This window comes from Manacus candei, unplaced genomic scaffold, assembly GCF_025592945.1.
Source record: "Manacus candei isolate 608988 ecotype Guabito, Panama unplaced genomic scaffold, ASM2559294v1 h1tg000046l, whole genome shotgun sequence".
Lineage (NCBI taxonomy): Eukaryota > Metazoa > Chordata > Aves > Passeriformes > Pipridae > Manacus > Manacus candei.
The window spans coordinates 13,180,525-13,199,432 of record NW_026138094.1 but is presented as its reverse complement, the minus strand read 5'-3'; the positions used below and the strand labels follow the sequence as shown (position 1 = coordinate 13,199,432).

Genomic DNA, 18,908 nt, shown 5'->3' with positions numbered 1-18,908 from the left:
TAGAAAAAAAATAAATCATAAAAGTAACTTTATGGGGAAACCCAGATGACCAACCCAAAGTATGCCTGACACTGTTCTCCAGTGCAGCCCTCAAGGATTCCTTGCAGAGGGCAGGACATGTTGGGGTTGGACTGGGTGACCTTTAAAGGTCCCTTCCAGCCCAAACTATTCTATGTTTCTATGTTGAAACACATTTTTTATAGATTCCCACCTTCTGTGATGTGCTAGTCATCGGACATCTGGAGGAATTACTTATCAAACAACACAAAGCAACGAGAACACAATCCCCAGGGGGTGAACCAAATGCACTCTGTGCCCCTTACTTTGTGCTAATCTCTTTTAGCCTCTGAATTCCATTGTTATTAAACATTTAATGTAGTGGAGCCTTTCATACCCAAGTTTGTTTTCTGTGTCTTGGATTAAGCAGTTGACAATAGTCATGGATTTCTCATTTTTAATACACGAGGCAAACTCCAACCTCAAAACATACATTTTAAGTGCCACTGGGTGCCACAGAGTCCCCTTGGAGGTGAAGGAAAAATAACAACAGTGGGAAGACATCCTAGTACATCTACCAGCCTTGCCCTTCCCCAATCATATATGGAAAAGGAAGGTTATTTGGATCCAAGGAGAGAAAGTGAGCTTGTAGTAAAAATAATAACTCTTTACGTGATGCCTGTTGTGAGCGATCATACCAGAGAGACACGCAGAGGAAAATTCTACTCAGAGCTTGGGGAAGTCAACAGGGGAATTGGAATTGTTTATGACAACTGAAATTTGAAGCCAAGAGCAACTTGTTAGGGCCAGTCCTAACGAATGGAACAGAAACACAAATTTGTCAGCCTTCCCAGATATTGGACCTAAAACTGAGGTAACTGCTCTCGACCTTATCAGATGTGAAAGGAATCTCACGGTACTTCCCTGGCAATAAAGAGTCTCATCCCTCCTGATTAAAGGAGGAACAGCCCAGAGAAACAACCAAAAAAGAGCAGCATCAAACAGCAAGTCAATATGTCTCTTGTTAAATATTTAATACTTTCCCACAAACCATTAGTGGGATTAAAATATAATTGGGAATTCAGAGATCCACTATCCCAACAGTCCATTGCCCAGCAGTGCAGAGCCAGTGAGTTATCTCTCACAACAAATGAATCTGTAATGTTTTATTTTCAAGCTGGTTAACCCCTTACCACCCTCACAAGGGAACAAACCCATAAAGTCCCTGCAGTTTCTGCAGTTCAGAGCGGGGCCATTTGGTCTCCTTTATGTAAAGGGTGAGGCTGTTAATGCCAGACACAAAATCCAGGGAGGCTAAAAAGTGGAGCAGGGAATGGATTAAACAGCTGGGAAAAAAAAGGAGTTGCAGAAGAATCCTGAGGAATAAATAACTGGGGGATAAAAAGCTGTGACCACCTATTGGCTGCATTCTCTAAGACTGACAGATCCCTGACTGGGGCCTATGAAATCCAATCTGCAAAAAATAAGATCAAAATATATTTTGAGTGCTGAGATCATCACCTCTCATATAAAAGACTTTTTTCAGCCAGTCTGACTGCAGGATGCCCAGACAGAGATCCATTACTTCCACAATGCAATTTATATTCTATTTTCAGAAATCAAGCTTTATGTTAGTACCAGCAGCTTGTCAGATTTTATTCTCCAGTGGATGACCAGACAGAGCACTCAAGCCTGGATTGTCAGCTCTTGCCTGACCCATGAAAACCTCAGCCTGGTTACTAATGTTTTCTTGGAAAGAACACAGAAATTCTTCACATGACCATTATTACACAATTTTAAAGTCACTCAGCACATTATCAAATAAAACCTTTGGGTTTTTATTAACATATATAAGCGCTCTTCCTATGCTGAAAATTTTTCTTAAAAGTAATCTATGGTGTTTGAAGGTGGTTTCACAACAAAGACAAATATGTGTTTGGTGCACAAATACAAATATAACTTTTCTTACTAAAAATAACCTCTTTTTATTATTTCTTATTAAGGGGAAACCAATTTATTCCACAGAAGCACAACAAGAATTAATTTCATTGCAACACTTGCAACTTTTTTAGTCTCTTCTATGCTAGATTTAAAATACTAGATTGTATAATTCTAGACTAGACTTATAATATCAGAGATACTGCAGTTGGCCTCACCAGCAGTACACATGTAATGACAGAAAGAAAACTGGTAGTATCTTCACAAAAGGTCAGTGCAAAGATAAAATTATTTTGACTAAGTATAAAATGGTATCTTAAACATTAAAAAAAATAAAATAAAAGACATGATTGTATGAAATCACCTGAAACAGGCAGGACAGTTGGACCGAACTTGTTGGAACATTTCCTGCACTGTCATTAGTGGTTTTGGTCACAATCAATACAGCTCTTACATTTAAGTTTAATTTAATGTCTGTCTTACAATTTACAATCAGTTCTGAAAGAACAAAGGCTAGAATTTATTTTTCCTGAAAAACAAAACTGGTACAAGCTCGAGAGTGCACCCACTTCAGAACTGTAATCCAACTGCAAGGATTTAAATATCACCAACCAGCTGACACGGGAATATTAGAAAAACCTGGAAATGCCAAGACTCAGCAGCTCCCATATTGCAGCAGAGTGCAGGGAGGGAATTTATATTTAATGCAAGATCTGCTGAGAGGGAGCATACCAGAAATTTATAATTAGAGGGTAATGGGGACAATCCTCTTCTGATCGGTTTTACACCAGTAAGGCTCCATTCATCAGTGGGGCTGCTCCTAATTTATGCCACTGTCAGGGCAGAAAGAATTAAGCCAGTGTCCTACACAGACCACTCTTTTCTTGCATCCTAACCACAAACATGAGACAGCCTGGGATATTTTTAAAATCCACATGTAAAAATAAACCTGTCAATCCATAACTCCTAAAAAAAGTTACTGTAGTTAGTAGGTACCGAGACCTACAAGAAGCTGATGCTGGGATGTAAAATGAGTGACATTCCAAGATGTGGCCCATAACTTACAGAAATGGGAGAACCAAACAGATGCTGCAACACACTAAAAAAATATTTTGTTCAGTCTTTACTTCTGGAAACTGTGGTTGGCTACACTTTTGGCCAACCTTTAAATTTAGCTGTAGGCCTCAGATTATCATTACAAATGACTTCAGAGTAACTGCCCTGACTGCTACAACTCAGTACTAAAATACTGAAAATCAGCAATTAACATAAAATACTACAAAAATAAAACAGAACTGGGAGTTGCACTAATCCCCTCAAGGTAACATCAGTTCTGAATCAATCACAGACACACAAAAAAATAGTCAGGTGTGTAATACAGGGGAATTTTTACAAGGAACAGGTACACAAGACATCTGAATTAATTCATACCTACCCACTGCAACCAATGACTTTATTATACAGATAGGATGGGAGGCCTTTCAGGTGAATATTGTTATCCACATAAACATATTGAAGCTCTCGAGAACGACCTAAATCTGGGTTTAGAAAACAAGAAAAGTCAAGGGGAGAAAGGATGACACAGTAACAATCATAAGCAAAGCAGTTCTCTTTAATTATAAATAAGCTAATCAGACTCCATGTAAGCAAACATAAATTAGTACTCCTCAGTAGTAAAATTTCAGCCAATGGTTTTATTATGGATGAGCTGAAAAGCTGTTTAGAGGAAAGCATTTAAAATCACTAAAACAAAACAAAGCCCCCTTTCAGGAGCCCTGAAAATCCCATTATAAATAATTAAATTTTAACATCGACAAACTCTGAAGTCAGTTTGAAGCAGCAAAGGGACAATTGATTTCAAACCCTCAGTGCATACTTCAAGTTCACAAGGTCAAACCTGCTTTCATTAAGTGGCCTCATGGCACTGGAATCACAGCTTCCCTATCTTTGGGAGAGTGGTAAAGATGGGAACAGGGATGTGTCTGTCCCACTCTCGCTTCCCCAAGAGGACCCTCGCTTGGGTTCATCAGCCTTAACCAAGCACCACTGCAAACACCCAGAAACAAACCTGTGTGATGCAGTAAATTAAAGAACACGAGAAAACAGAAAGCATTAAACTGCTTAATGTTCTACATCCAAAGCTGTGGTGCAATAAGGGATCAATATTTCTGAAGGTGTGCTGCCTGCATTACTGCTGCTAAAATATTCATGACTGGCAGGCAAAAGGAGCAAGAACAGCATGATTGAGTAGTGCCTTCACAGACCAGAAATCTATTAACATACCTCGAGACAGGACTATATAGGTATGGAATTAGGTTATTTTGTTTAGAAAATTACATTTAGGTTTCTTGGAAGGATTCTGAGAAATAGTAACTTTGCTTATCAACAGAACTAGTCAGTGGTAAAACCACCTGCTATTAAAAGACAAACATAGTATATGAGGTGTTTAAAAAGATACCAAACTGAACTAAAAAGAATAGACTAAAAGAGTTTGGGACTGATGTGTGGGATCATCTGGGCAGCCCATCTCATCTGTAGCTCCTATGCCCTTCCAGACAGTGGCTCAGGGAGAGACATCTGTGTTTAATGCAAAGCACAAACCACTGAGCAGTGTTTAAAGCCTCTGCCCGGGAGGAGAGAGCTGAGACCAGCCAAACTGCATCAGGGAAAAAATACAAATAAAAAATCTCTATACAAATAAAGAACTTCCATGAGTACCTTAGGGAAACAACTTCTGTGAGTACCTTAGAGAAACTAAGATAAACAAGCATTTGGCTGAATCAGCCAAGACAGTACTAATACTGACTGGCTTCCCATCTTTATCAACCGTCAGGTCCCTCAGCTGGCAGAAGGATAAGGGTGACCAGAGGGGTGGGCACAGCTTCTGCCCCCTTTGGAATTGTGGGCAAGAACAGAACAAAAATTAAAACAATTTGCATGATATTTCTACTCAGAAATTCCATTTGGAACAACCATCTCTTCTAATTCCCTACTATGACAACAGGTAATACAAGCCCTTTATTATGGAATACTTTTGTTGTACACAGGATCTCTGGACACCACTCAGTGCAGATATTTTGAGTGATCCCTCCCCAAATGTGTGGCCATCCTAAAATACACTGAATGTCTTCAGCTGTCACCCACTTGAGTGGCAGCTGTGAGCACCAGAAACCTTAAAAGCTCACGCTGAGGAGTGACACATTATCAAAGCTTTGATACCAACAGAAACGAATAGATTCCTTTTCTGAAATAAAAGCAGAGAATAAATAGGTTTTGGGGGGTTTTTTTGACTTTGAACACAGGCCCTTGCCCTGCAACAGTCTGTGGAGGTTTCAGGGACCATAATTTGGGCTTTGTTTAAACCAGAGTCACTGGACATGAGGGGACACATTTGACCACGTGGTGCTTTGAGCCTGTCCCAAAGACTTTCTAGTTCACAGAAATATCTGCTGCCTCCATCATCTGTCCTGCCCCAAGAAGGGAACACAAATCCCCCTGCTGACTGATGGGCACTGCTGAGAGATGCACCTCCAAAACATGGTTTATTTGGGCTCAGTAATGCAGGGCTGAAAATAGTAAATAGTAAAGTTCTGGGATATTTTTAGATGAAACAAAAAACCACTGTTATCCTACAATGAATAAAAATATTGCAACACCATAAAATACTGTAAGGCTGGTAAGGAATCAGCCAATAAAATTTACAGCAGGTAGCAGGTGGATGGGACACAAAATGCTCAGAGAATGCCCCTCGTGCTGCAGAAGCCAATTAGCCTAAAAACAGTAGAAAACCACGGGTTGCTGGGGCAGCTTGAATGTGCTACAGTTTAACTTATTAATTTAGAGAATGGCAGAAAATTTTTAAAAGAGGCTCATCTTGCTGGTTCCTACACAGATGTATGCAAATGGGTTGAAAATCAGGCAAGTCAAAAAAAGCCCTAAAGCTGTTCTTTTCATATGCACTGAGAGGGGGGAGTGAGGCTGCATCTCATCTCTTCCCTCTGTCTTTATCTTAGGCTATGTTTAGATTCTAAGTTCTGAGTTGACTGCATTTCCTAGGTAATTAAAGCAAATTTTTGGATGTTAGACAAAATATCTCAGTAGGAAAAATTCAATTCCCAAAGCCAAATAGCCTGTAACTATAAATGTTCCTTTGATATAGTTTCTTTGCATTAAATAACCAAGCATCTTCTACACTCCAAAAGATTTTTTTCTCCCCCAGTTTCAAACACTATCCATAAAGTTTAAATTTAAATAAATCATCACTTTGAAAAGCTCTTTGTATCCCCTCCACATTAATTTTTATGTCTTATATCAGTCAACAAATATTGTCAAAAGTTCTCTAAAAACCACGCTTCTGAAGGACTTTGTGCCATGAGGAAGCTGCCCATCTCTGAAAAGGCTAAAGCTACAAAGAGGGTTTTCATGTGGCTTTTGCAAGCACTGTACTGTGTCTAAAACATTTCCACTTTCCTCCTTCCAGGCTCCCAGATCAAAGACCTTTCTCCCAGAAATGACCAAATGCCATGAGTCCTGAACAAACCCCAATTCTATTTTTTTTTTCTTTTTCTCCCTCTTTTTTTTTTTCCTTTTTTTTTTTTTCTCTAACCTCAGGGCCCTGGCATATGCATTCCACATGGCTGAAGATGGAACAAAAGCTCTTGTGTGGCTGCACTGATGCTCTTTTAACCATACTGTGAAGGCAAGGACACAAAAGCACCATATACTGAGGTAGAATAAGACCTTTGTTTACTGTGCACTGATAATTACTGGACCCATTTTCTAAACAAAAAGTGCACATAAACCCTCAATAAAGTGATATAACACTGAATATCTGCTGTCATAACACCCCCCTGTACTGTCAGTACACTTGAGAATTTATGGCCTATTTTAATTCTAGTTGTACTTAATTACATAAATCATTTTTCTTTTTGCAATGTCATCAGATTCACATTTCTGCTTGCAGTGGAATTTGTTTTCAGGCACTGGAGCATCTCTCAATGCTAAAAAATTTTAAGTTAATTTTCTGTCAAAAGATAATTTATATTGTAAGCAGATGGATATAAAATGATCAGCAGATTTCCTGAGACCTTTTACTGGGGCAGCACGAAGTTACCATGACAATAATACAATTGTCCAGGATGCAGCTTCCAGTTCAACTTACACAGACCATTTGGGGGGATGTTTTTAAAAATTAGTTTATTAGGAAGGCTCACAAAGGCTCAGATCCACAGTGTCTCATTTCTTTGAATATAAACTGAAATATTCAAAGCTGAAAAATAATAATTTTCATAAAATACTGGCATATCCAGCAATTAAATGTATTCTGCAGAACAAATTACTAATTCACTATTGTTTACCCACTTGCTTGTTTATGTACCAGTTCTGAAAGTCAGAGAGTGGGGTCAGGTATTTTTACTGTATTTTGCAAAATTAATTAATTGTGTTACACTGTTTTTCTTAAGACACAAGTGGCTGCAAACTTAAAAGAATGCACAGAGCAAAAAAACCTCCCTAGTCCCTATCCAGCAGTGCTGTGCTACCACTGGAATAAATCTAATTTATCAGTCCAGGAACAGGAAAATGCAGATTTCCATCACCTTTAACAAGAGGTTCTACAAGGGACATACTCAGACAAGGAAAAATGGATTCCTTGGCATAAGTAGATGTCAACCAGCACGTGAAATAAATAAATTAAATCTGGCCTTAAAAAGCATTAAGCAATTTGTTCCAAACATAATTCTTTTAACATGGACATGTCTAAAAAAAAAAAAAAGAGAAAGAACCCAACCATTCTGTCAGGAGATGAATAAATTATCTGCTTTTCAACACAGCTCCCTAATTGCAAAGGATTGTTGTGACAATACTCACTTGAATATCACTTGCAGATATTTCTGCAGTACCTTGGCACTGCTATTTAAGGTCCTTACTCAGCCATTAACTAATGAAGTGGAGTTGGAGGTAAGAACACACACACAAAACCCCCATTAGCCAACATGTGCAGCAAGCAGAAATAATGCCACAATTATGCCTTAACTTCAGCAACACTCCAAGAAAAATATTTTCCCATGCAACAGAAGATAGATTTAATCTTTCTGCTTTTCAATGCACTCTCTCTTCTACTTTATTTCAGCACATCTTGACCACTCTGAAGCCTTTCTGATTCTTCAGAGGAAGGATTAAACATTTACATTTATACTGTGCTGCTTTTCCTCTGAACTCTAGGATTTATGATTCAGTTTCATATCCACAGATAGCAAATTATCTCCAAATGTTCACCAGTGAGTCACTATTAAGAACTACTGAACAAGGTCAATTGACAGTCTTTGATGTTTCCCGTTATTTTAAAAGTTCCTTTCGAATGTTTTGAATTTGACTCTAAAAATAAAGAAAAAAGAAGGTGTGTCATTATATTAGAGATTTATTTCCTCCTTTTGAACTTAAAACAGTGCAGCAGATCTCTGGCTCATCCAGGTCACGGCTCACTCACAGATAAGCTACAAGTGCAAAAGTAGCAAAAACTTTTATCCTTTCATATTTCACATCTCATCTTGCTGAACAGCATCTTATTTTTGCAAAATTAAAAATATTCAACTTCCTGTCTCATGGAGGTAGAAATATTAGCTAAAATAGGGGAAATCACTTTGCTTGTTTTAATTAGTACTGTGGAATCTGGATGGTGCATCCTGGAACTCATTTTCTCATTTATACAATGACATATGCTGGGACATAACTAAAACACTGTGTCTGGAGACATTATTTGCACTTAGTTTCCAGTAATATAAACTAAGGTGATAGGAAAATCAGGAAGATCATAAAGTTCTTTAAAGACTAAAATTGCTAGTAGTGAAAAGATTAAGTTAAAGCTATACAATGTAATTAATTTGGAAATCATGATCTCATTTTTAGCCACCTCAATTTCCAGCTTCTTTCCAACATGATTATCGTAACTTCATCTGCACATAATTAACACCAAACTCTGTATTCTAGAAAAACTATTATTGGTTACTCAAATGACAGGACAGAGCTGCATGTGTGTCTGTATTCCAGCAGAGAATTCCAGCATTCTGGCCCCTGGCAGAGCTGAGAAGTGACAAATCCAGGGAAGAGGACTTGCCTTTCCCAAGGGAAGACACAGGCACTGCCCAGAACAAACCCCACACACTGACTGCACCTCCTGGTCCTGACCTGCTTCCACAGTTCCAGACTTTGGAAGGGTTGAGAAAAAGGCACAGGAGCTCTTCCCTGGGCTACTACTGTGGAAGTTTTGGTCGATGTCTGTACACAGCACAAACTAAAGCTGTGCTGGATTATGTGGTACTGATGTTCCTAATGCTGAAAAACAGTTTATAGGGAGTTACTGGGATTCCACAGCAAGTCTGAAACCCTCGCTGAAGGATCTTGGTTAAATCCCCAGATCCAGCAAACAGAAACAGATCATTACCCAAAGTGGTGGAACTCAGATTACACAGGACTATATTTAAGCACAGCATCATTTCAACTTTTTCCCCTCAGTTAGCTAAAAATAAAGCAAATTTGATAGCTGCCTTATTGTTTTAAAAAAGACACGAAACCTTAACCTGCATTTTTTAAATGAACATATTTTCCAACAGCACGATCGGTGCGACAACTTCACAAACAGAGTTTGTGGGGGGACCACCAAAGACACTCACTGGTTGGGTTGGGTTTTTTTGTTCTTACTGGGGCTGGAAAGTTTGTTTTCTGCCTGCCCCCAGCCCAGCGAGGGGGTGACTCACCCAGGGGCAGGAATGCCAGGCGGTTTCCAGCCATGGAGAGCTCGTTGAGGCTGGGCAGCTGGCACAGGTGGCGGGGCACGTACCACAGGTGGTTCCTGTCTGCAGTCAGGTACTGCAGGGACAGGCACATGTGCAGCCTCTCAGGTAAAGTCATCAGCCTGTTCGTGGAGATGTCCAGGGTCTGCAGCTCCCTCAGGTCTCCAACCTCTGCAATCCAAACAGGCATTAACAATTATATATTTGCACAAAGAATATCTCGAATAAACTGAAAACAAAGTTCAGCAGTGAGCTGTGTTGCTTTTCTTTTTCTTATAGTACTGTTCTATCAATCCATGTTGAGAACTGATACTAATGATCTCCATCACTGACACTAACAATCTCCCTCATCTTTGTATTTCAAACCCTTCTGATGAGGAACACTTCTCAGTTAGGCTGTATGTTCAAATATGACATCTTTCAGAGAGCATTCCTGAATTGTGGCAATTACCACCATCAAAAATATTACCCATCTTTCTAGTCCTAAATCAGAACTAGAAAAAAAACCCAAACCAAACCCCAAATACACAAAACATATTACAAAGCTTGCTAATCCTGAGGGTGTTGACCCCAAAGTCGTGCGAATTCAAGTGAAATTAGTGGGTTTTTTAAACACTGAGGATGCAATGAGGGATTGCTTAAGGTTCTCTTGCAATGAGAGTTACAAACACACACACAGCACTTCTTGCTCAGTGACAGTCTTTCTCCCCAGGAACAACACCTCTGTCTTCATAATACAGTTCAGAAGACCTATTTTAAATTAGAGATGAAATTTCTTGAAACCAGTTATAATGTCACAAAAGTTTTATTGTAGGAAGCTATTTCACTAAGTTCCAAGCTATAGTTGCAGTAATTACAGCTTCTGGAGATTTTGGGATTTATTATTTGAAGAATTTAAAAGGATATTTTCTGTTTTAAAGAGTATCCTGTAATTTTTTTAATGCAGGTAACAAATTACATTCTTAAAAGTCTGATGTAATCACACAAGCAGCCTCACTTGTGCAACAATGATTTTCCCTGTGCCTGGCCTGTGGAACCAGGATGCAGGACTGCCTGACAAATATATTTAAAATATATTAAGCAGACCTACAGGTTATCTGATTGCTTATTTAGTTATTCTTCTACAGTTACACTAAAAACTGGATAATTCTATAAATTATTTTCCGCAAACATGGGGAACAGTTTCCCTTTGTTTTTCAGTACTTCACAGCAAAGGAACCAACTCACCAAGTGCTCAGTGCCCCTAACCCTCCCTGCAGTTCTCAGCATCTTGCAGACCCAAATGTACTTTGCTCTCAGCTGAATGAAACCAGCTCTTGCATCTGAGAGCTGCTAAAACAAGATTCACTAGAATTTTCTACACTGAAAACACCAGACAATCTCCACAATCCACAATCTGTACAAGTTACAGCTCCATCACCCAGATTTTCTTACAAAGATATAAATAGGGTAATGCTGTTTAAGTTACAGCGAAACAGAACCTGTTGTGCCCTTGAGCTCTTTGCAGCAGGAACCAGAAAATTCACTGTTCCCCGAGCTCTGAGGTAGCACCTTGTGTACACTGCACCCAGAGAAGGAAACAAAACACCAGGTTAACTCCAAGCTGACTTTACACAATGGGAAAAAGAAGCTGACCTTGGGAAAAGCTGCTCTAAATGTTGCTTTCAAGACTGAAAGCGGGGAAAGGAAACAAAGAGAAGTTATAATTCAGTATTGGAGATTTTCACACAGTAATTAAACAAAAAGTGTGTGCACATTTAAAAGGAGTTTCTGCCCACTGCAAACAATCCCAGCATTAACTACAATACTTGACAACACAGTTTATGCATCCCTTTATAAATATTACTGACAGAAGCAGGTGTTGAAGACAGATGACCACATTCTTCAAACCTCTCAGTTTTTATGTCATCAGGAATAATAAGCTTAAAAAGTTGTGGGGTTTTTTTAAACAAGATTGAAAATAAATGACAAAGGCAAAATAAGGGCTACTAAATAGCACAAAACTACCGTGCAATGAACTGCAGTAGATCTCATTTTGAAAGAGTTTTATATTCATCACAAAGCCATATGCTTGAAAACAGTGACAGGAAAAGAGCCACCTACATTCAGCCAAACCACTGACCACATGCAGTCAATAATAGGCCCAGCTATTTTCATGTACTAACCTTTTTCTCTGCCACTAAAAACAGTTCTCTAGTTCACTTTAGGTCCAAAATCCCATAAATGTTACGGTTGGCAAAGCTGGCAGAGTTTCAAAGGCATTGCTAGAATGATATGTTTCAAATCTAAGAGGAAATAAAAGTATTCTCACTTTATCCTTCATCCAAAAAACACATACTTGCCCAAAACTTCATCCTCTCTACCTTAATCTTCCAATGCATACCAGATGTAAACATCCACTTTCAACATATAGTGCCACATGTTGCCCCGACCCACAGTGAAGTTAAAGAGTAAACCAAACAACACAAAGTGCCATCATATTAAAAATACAACCCTCACATTAAAGCAATAACCCCCAGACTCTCCACTCTAGTGCTCAAAGCTCATTTGGAAGAACATGTTCAGACACTTACTAATGACACTAAATTGGTTTCCATCTCATGAAAGCAAAGGAAAACAATAAAGAGGAATAACACAAAATATAAACAGTCCATTAATAAGGTTTTTCAAGCTTTTAGTTACTAAATACTGTTATCCTTGCTTTAAAAGCCTTGCAACATAAATACTGTAGGAAGCCTTGGCTAATAAACACAGTGAAAGACTTGCAAATCCCTCTCTTGCTGTCACCTCATCAAGCACAAAGATACACAAGAGGTGAACTGTGGAAAATTCCAGCAGATCCAGAAAGGAAAATGGAAAAAGAGCTGATGAGGGGACTTGCAGAGATTCCCCCCACACCCCCAAGGATAAGAAAGGGACAAGAATTACACATCACCATTAAACCCCACCGAGAAGCTCCAACTGCATTTAAATGAAATTCATAAAAGTGTAATTTAAAATTTACATCAGCTCCAGGATCACCACCAGCCCAACCAGCCCAGCAGAGCACTGAGCCCGTTCTGGTGTCAGAAGCCAGCAGAGGATCCTCAGTAGCTTTGCTGAGCCCCAGCCCCAGCTCTGTGGAGGCAGAGCCCCAACACGACGTTCCCGTGTGGGTTCATGGACCGGAGCGTTCCCCCCGTGTCCCTGGGCATGGATTGCTGCCATCACACGGAGCTGGGCAATTCCAGGGGCAATTCCATATGGCACCAATGTGTTCATGGTGCACACACACAGGGCTGACAGGCTGTAAATCCACACCCAGATTGACCTCACAGACACACAGAGCCAGTGCCCTCCCGCTGCCCCCTGAGGGGAGTCTGAGGGGCACAGAGATCCTGCAGGATCTACTCGAGAACTGCCAGCCCAGGAGGAATTCATTCCATCTTTTTCATCCCTGATAACGTGCAGATTCAGAAGTGATTTTTGGAGGCTCCAAAAAGCAGCCTTTGCATTTGTGTGAGAACTTTTCCCAACGACTTGGAAAAAGGGACAAGTGAACTGTCATCTCGTGCACTTGGGTTTTCAACAGAAAACTGCCCAATAGGTCTGTCCCTCCCAAAAAAAGAAACATCAGTAAAGAAACATCAGTATACCTTTTTTTCTTTTTTTTTTTTAACATAAAACCTGGAAAGAATTTCAGGAAATTTCCAAAATGACTGACCTTCTAACAAAACTGACTGTGTTTGTATAAACATACCTAGAATCAAGAAAAAAAAAATCTATTTCTCATTCGTGTGGTTTAAATGCCAGTTTTTAAAATTAATTCCCCTGGTTTTACGTGAAAGAAACAAAAAAACCCATCTGGAAATAAGCAGCCTATACAACATAGAATAATTGCCAAAGGCAATTCAAACTTCCTTAATCTTTCTGGGGGTACAGGCCTCACCAGCTGCATGACCCAAAAATAACTAACAGTTTTCTCTACATTTCAAGAGTAATCCCACCTTTCCCTGATGGGCCATAAACCAGAATTTCATCCAAAGATATATGAAACACATACACAGTTGGATCTGAGTGTATGGAAGGCATGGGTTTACTTTAAATCTGAGTCTTTATATCGCAGTAAAGTTAAAAAAAGGGGGACAGGAAAGGGCTACAGACCTACCTGCATGAGAATGCACCTCAAAGCAGGATATTAAGAGAAAGCAGAGAACCTACAAGGAATGGAAAAAGGGACTGATCAGCAAAGAGAGCTCTGGCACTTGGAGGTCAGGCTGCAGAAGTTAAATGCAAACTGCCAGGAGGCCAGGAAAATGGGAACTCACAGACAGACAAAAGGTTTCTCAACCAAAAATAAAAGAGCAAGAAATGAAGAACTGGTGTCAACAAGGGGTAGAAATTAGGAGGACAAACCAAATATTAAATTAGCTTTTTGCATAATTTTTTCCTGTAAGAATAATGCTGTGTATGAGGACAGAGACAGAATACCTCATGGGAACAAGGACAAAGCACTGCAAATTACCACATCCATTACTAAAATGAAATGAGGCTGCTTAAAAAAATTTCCATCCCAGAATACTGAAAAAAAAAAATGGGTTATATATCAAAATTGCAGACTCAGGCACGAGGATTCTCAATGAACAGGACATTTTCTGGGATAGCAGCCTAGGGCTGGAGAAGGAATGTAGAACCTGTGTTCAAAAAGCCCTGTTAATGTGAGCTCAGCTCTCCCCAGCATCTCATAACAACTGTTCTAAGGGGAAAGAGCAACCAGTGACTGGAAGGTAAACAGGGAGCAGAATGAAAACACAACCCAGATCTTTTCAAATGTAAATCATGTACTACTGGCTTATTGTCCTTTGATGAAATTTCTTGGTTACTGCTAACACACACGTATCACATCTCATGGCAAATTATTGGGATGCAGAAAATATTACTAGTGGTGGTGTTCCTCAAGGGAATACTTTGGTCACACCTTCCATTTTGCAGCTGGGTAAAAAACAATACTAAGTTTTGAGTTGCTGTTGCACAAGCATTTAAAGTAGTAACTAGAAAAAAATTGTCATACGGGAGGAAGAGCAAGAACTTTTAGACTTAAGTGGTAGAAATGGAAAGAAAAAAAGAACACAAAATCAGCTTGATAAGAAGGGGTTGCAAGTCAGGGCTCTGCTTGAAACAGTGAAGAAAGAGAGAGACTAAGTCTAGTTGTTCACCACCTAAAGGCAACAAGCCATAGTTAAAATAAGACAATTTCTATATACAGATTTATATCAAGTGCAAGGAAGTATGTTAATTCCTATTTTTTATAGGCAATAATGATGGTTTGCTGTGATCATACAAACACACAAACACTCTGCAACCAAAGGGTTCTACCGGGAGGTGATGGATCCACCCTACAATGCCTGTTCAGGGCTGCAGCACTCTGTGCTAACCAATCCTTGCTGCACACCATGGAGTGATGTTTGCCAGCCCATGGCACCCCCAGGGACACATCCACATGAATCCTGACAAAGTGGAGCTCTGTGGTGACTGGCTGTGACTGTGAACTCCGTGCACCAGAGATCCCTCCCTGTCCTGGGTTCTAAAATGGATGTTGGTTGCTCCAGGAAAGGAACAGAAGGTGCTAAAAGTGGCTCCCCTACCTCACCCCTGAAATAATGTTTTAATCAACCTCCATGAACCCGAGCACAAGGTGCATTTTCCGCTCAGACCTGTAAAACCATGTGCTGATGAGTAAAAGGTGTTTCAAGCCTTTCATACTCACAAAGCTCACTACCTGTCGCACTAGAAAAAAATTCCAAGTCTCTACATGCCCACGAATCTGAAGTGGATACTATTATCAATTTAAAACTGGAACAGACAGGAGATACAAATTTAAATTGCTGAGAGTGTGATGGAAAAGATCTCCTTTAGATCTGCTCGGGGATGTCTCAGGAGGACTTAAAGAGACTTTAAGATGGTTAAAACAAATTAAATAGCCCATTATATATTACATTACATTTACTGTCCTACCACACAGCTCACATTTCATAGCCTATAAAAATTAAATTTTCTAGCACAAATTGACACTTAAGGTAGACCTGTGCCATCTTCAAGCAAGGAAGTTTGGCCATAACTGAAAATTGGTATCATTAGATTTAAGGACAGTGAAAGGGGCAGGCAAATTGAATCCCATTTACATTTTGACACTACTCTGTGCAGCTCTTTTTCTGTTTTGTTAGTGAGAGGGCTTGAAAAATGTTCTGTTTCTTAAGTCTAATAGACCTGAAGATGATTTTCCTTGTATTTTTTCCCATAAAGGCCAATATTTCCTTAGTGTTTTAAGAACAAAAAAGCAGAGGTACTGGAAGAGATCTTGTGATACTGCAACTCTTTTATGAATAACTCATTTTTACATAAGGTGCCGAATGAATTCAAACCCATAAAAATTATATGGAAGAAAAATGCCTCTATCCCAACTGATCAAACTTGAATCTATTAATTTTAAAGCAATACTTACAGCTGCATTTCACACAAATATTCTGGCTGGAAAGAACAGGGGAAAAAAGATTTTTCTGGGGCAGGATAGTCTTTGTGAATGACCATGGTCATGTAACACCCCTCAGAGCTGTTCCCAATTCATGGTTTCACCTACTTCAGCCATTAACTACGTTGACTCTTCTCCAAAACACTTAACCAGCAGACAAAGCCCCAAACCAAGTGAAAAAACACACACTTCTACTGAATATATCCAAATAGAACCTTTTTTTTCCTTCAACCCTGCTAAATGTCACACGCAAATTTAGCACCAATCCTTATTTATTTGGTGCCATCATTCACAAGCAAAGGTGAGAAAAGTGGCTCCCTGAAGTCCAATCTTGCTAAACAGTAATTTTAGGGCAGCTAAAAATGGCTGAAAATAGACATGGGGCATGAGGGTCTCATTAAGTCAAACCCTTCTAAAGGTCAGTGGTTCCCCATCTTCCACCACAATTAAACACAACTGGCAGCTGTTTGTACGTCCTGGGCCCAGCGCTCTGTGCTTCCCTCAGTACCACACAGAGAGCACAGATCCACACTGGTTATTAGCCTGGGCTCCCTATTTCCCCTCGGGGCAGGTCTGGAATTCCATTTCTGCCCACAATTTGATGGTCTCAATGGGAACAGTTAGAACAAATCACATGATAAAAATACCAGAAATTATCATAGATGAGAAAGGTGGAAAAGGTGGGTGATAGGGAGAGAAAAAAATTGTTTATTCACAAAGGTAACTCAAGGCCATGAAATGATCAGGTTGGCTGTTTTTTTGGTTTGGTCTTGGGTTTTTTGTTTGTTTGGTTGGTTTGTTTTTTCCAGGAGACAACCTATCCTTTCATTTTGTTCTCATGTGCTCTGCCTAGAACTTGACTGCCCCACAGCAAGGTACTGCTGCTGCACAAACAAGTTAGAGATGTGAAATATATTATTATTGTTCTATGGTTTTATTAATTGATATCCCAATTTTTTACTAGAGCAGCCGAAAGGAAGTGTAAAGAGACAGAATGGTACTTTGTCAAATATATGGCATGAAAAATTCTGCCAGCACCTTACAGAAAAAGTCTCTTATTTAGGGAGGGATGTATTTTTGTTGTTGCCTTTCCTTTGAGGAGCAGCTGTTTTCCTTTCTCTGGGTGTTCCTGGGTGGTATGAACATAAACAAATGTGACATGAATAAAGCATGAGACCTGTTATGTTCCCCTTGTTTTGTTTATGTCTGACTATCTTTACTATTCACTGTGCACTAATATGGAAAGGGGGGGAAAAAGCCTTCCAGAAAAACTTAGTGCACAAAAGACAGAGCTGCTGATTTGAACTCAAGATGCTGGACATCAGAGATGGCAACTACAGGACAACAAACCAGTGCTCAGCTAAAACTAAGGCAAACAAAAGGAGCATCCTAAGGAGAGGTTAGGGAGAGCTCAGGAAATCACAGAGACAGGGCCAGTCCAGGCTGTAAATTCTAGGGCAGCTTTTTCCTTTCTTCTTCCAAGGAAAAACTTCAGATCAACACAAGAGTGGTCTCTCTGACAAACACAGATTAGTGGCTCCCACCCCGTTCTTACAGTGGTGTCTAAATAATCCACGCAAAGACCCATCTGTTGTGACTGTTGCTATCAACTGTTTCCAACCAACTCACAACAGACACATCCTTCTTCCTTTTCTTGAAGTTACTTAGGGTTACTTTTTTTAATTCTGCTCCACTGAAAGTATAACAAAAGCAAGAGGTCCAGGTTCAATTTTCATCTTTCAGTGGAAAAGTATAACATTATATCAAACCATGTTATGGCTTGATTATTGTACCACTGGGAAATACCACACAACACTCGGGTCAAATTCTGCCTTTGCAACAAAAAAATACAACAAACTTGTGTGGGCTGAGGGAAAGGAAAAGATTCAAAGGAAGATCTTTAGCTGGGAACCATGTTTCAGGCAGTGGAGTCACCATATTTGTTTTTTAAATGAATGCTAATGGATGGGACTGTCTGAAGTCCTATGAAAATAAGAGTTCCTCCAGGCCACTACTACAAATTGCAACAGTAATTACAGGGAGGGACTGACAAACTGTTCACAGGAAATATTCCCAATATAATAGAGGTGAAAACTATGGTGTCCAGATGTCCTTTCCTAGCAGCAGTAGCAGGAGATGCTCTTGCCCCTCCTCACTTGCTCACTTGGCTGGTGAGGCAGGAGCTGCTAAGAGGACATGGTTACTACTGAAAAAAATGGTACAGACCAACTACTAACAGTTTCTATCTAAGATCAGCAATAAAAAAAAGACATCTGACTTCAAACAACACTAGCAATGTCCTGATTTTATAAATGCTAAGAGTAACTTCAAGCCTTGCCTTAATCAGTGACAGTTTCTGCTGTTCAGTGTTTCAAATCAGCACAAAGCAGACAAGTAAGGCTTGCAATGACACTCCAAACCCCCCATCAAGTCATTCTGAATTGCATTCTTTTAGATACACAAATAAGTAGTCTTAGTTCATAAAGCTCTCAAATGTTAAATAATTACCAACTGGAGTACACTTGGTATCAAAGCCTTTCATCTAGAATGACAATTTAATGCAGATTTGGACAATGTCGCTGCAATAACATTAAGAGAACTGAAATACAGGTATCAAACTCTGGGTGTGTGACATGAACCACAGGAAGGTTAATCCCACATCATACCTCCAGTTC

The 18,908-nt window shown here is 39.6% G+C and overlaps 1 protein-coding gene across 6 annotated transcripts in view; it reads right to left on the bottom strand.

Annotated features, from left to right (window-relative positions):
• The window catches only part of LRRC28 (leucine rich repeat containing 28), a 51,060-nt gene that overhangs the window by 9,487 nt on the left and 22,665 nt on the right, over positions 1–18,908 (bottom strand). For 4 of the 6 annotated variants that reach the window (XM_051796817.1, XM_051796816.1, XM_051796818.1 and 1 more), the window contains 2 exons: positions 9,690–9,896; positions 3,371–3,473 (listed from right to left, as the gene is read on the bottom strand). In XM_051796817.1, coding sequence (XP_051652777.1) covers positions 3,371–3,473; positions 9,690–9,896 — 310 coding nt within the window. Of the gene's footprint in view, positions 1–3,370; positions 3,474–9,689; positions 9,897–13,872; positions 13,922–18,908 lie in introns of all 6 variants that reach the window. The other 2 variants (XM_051796821.1, XM_051796822.1) reach the window with 1 other exon arrangement.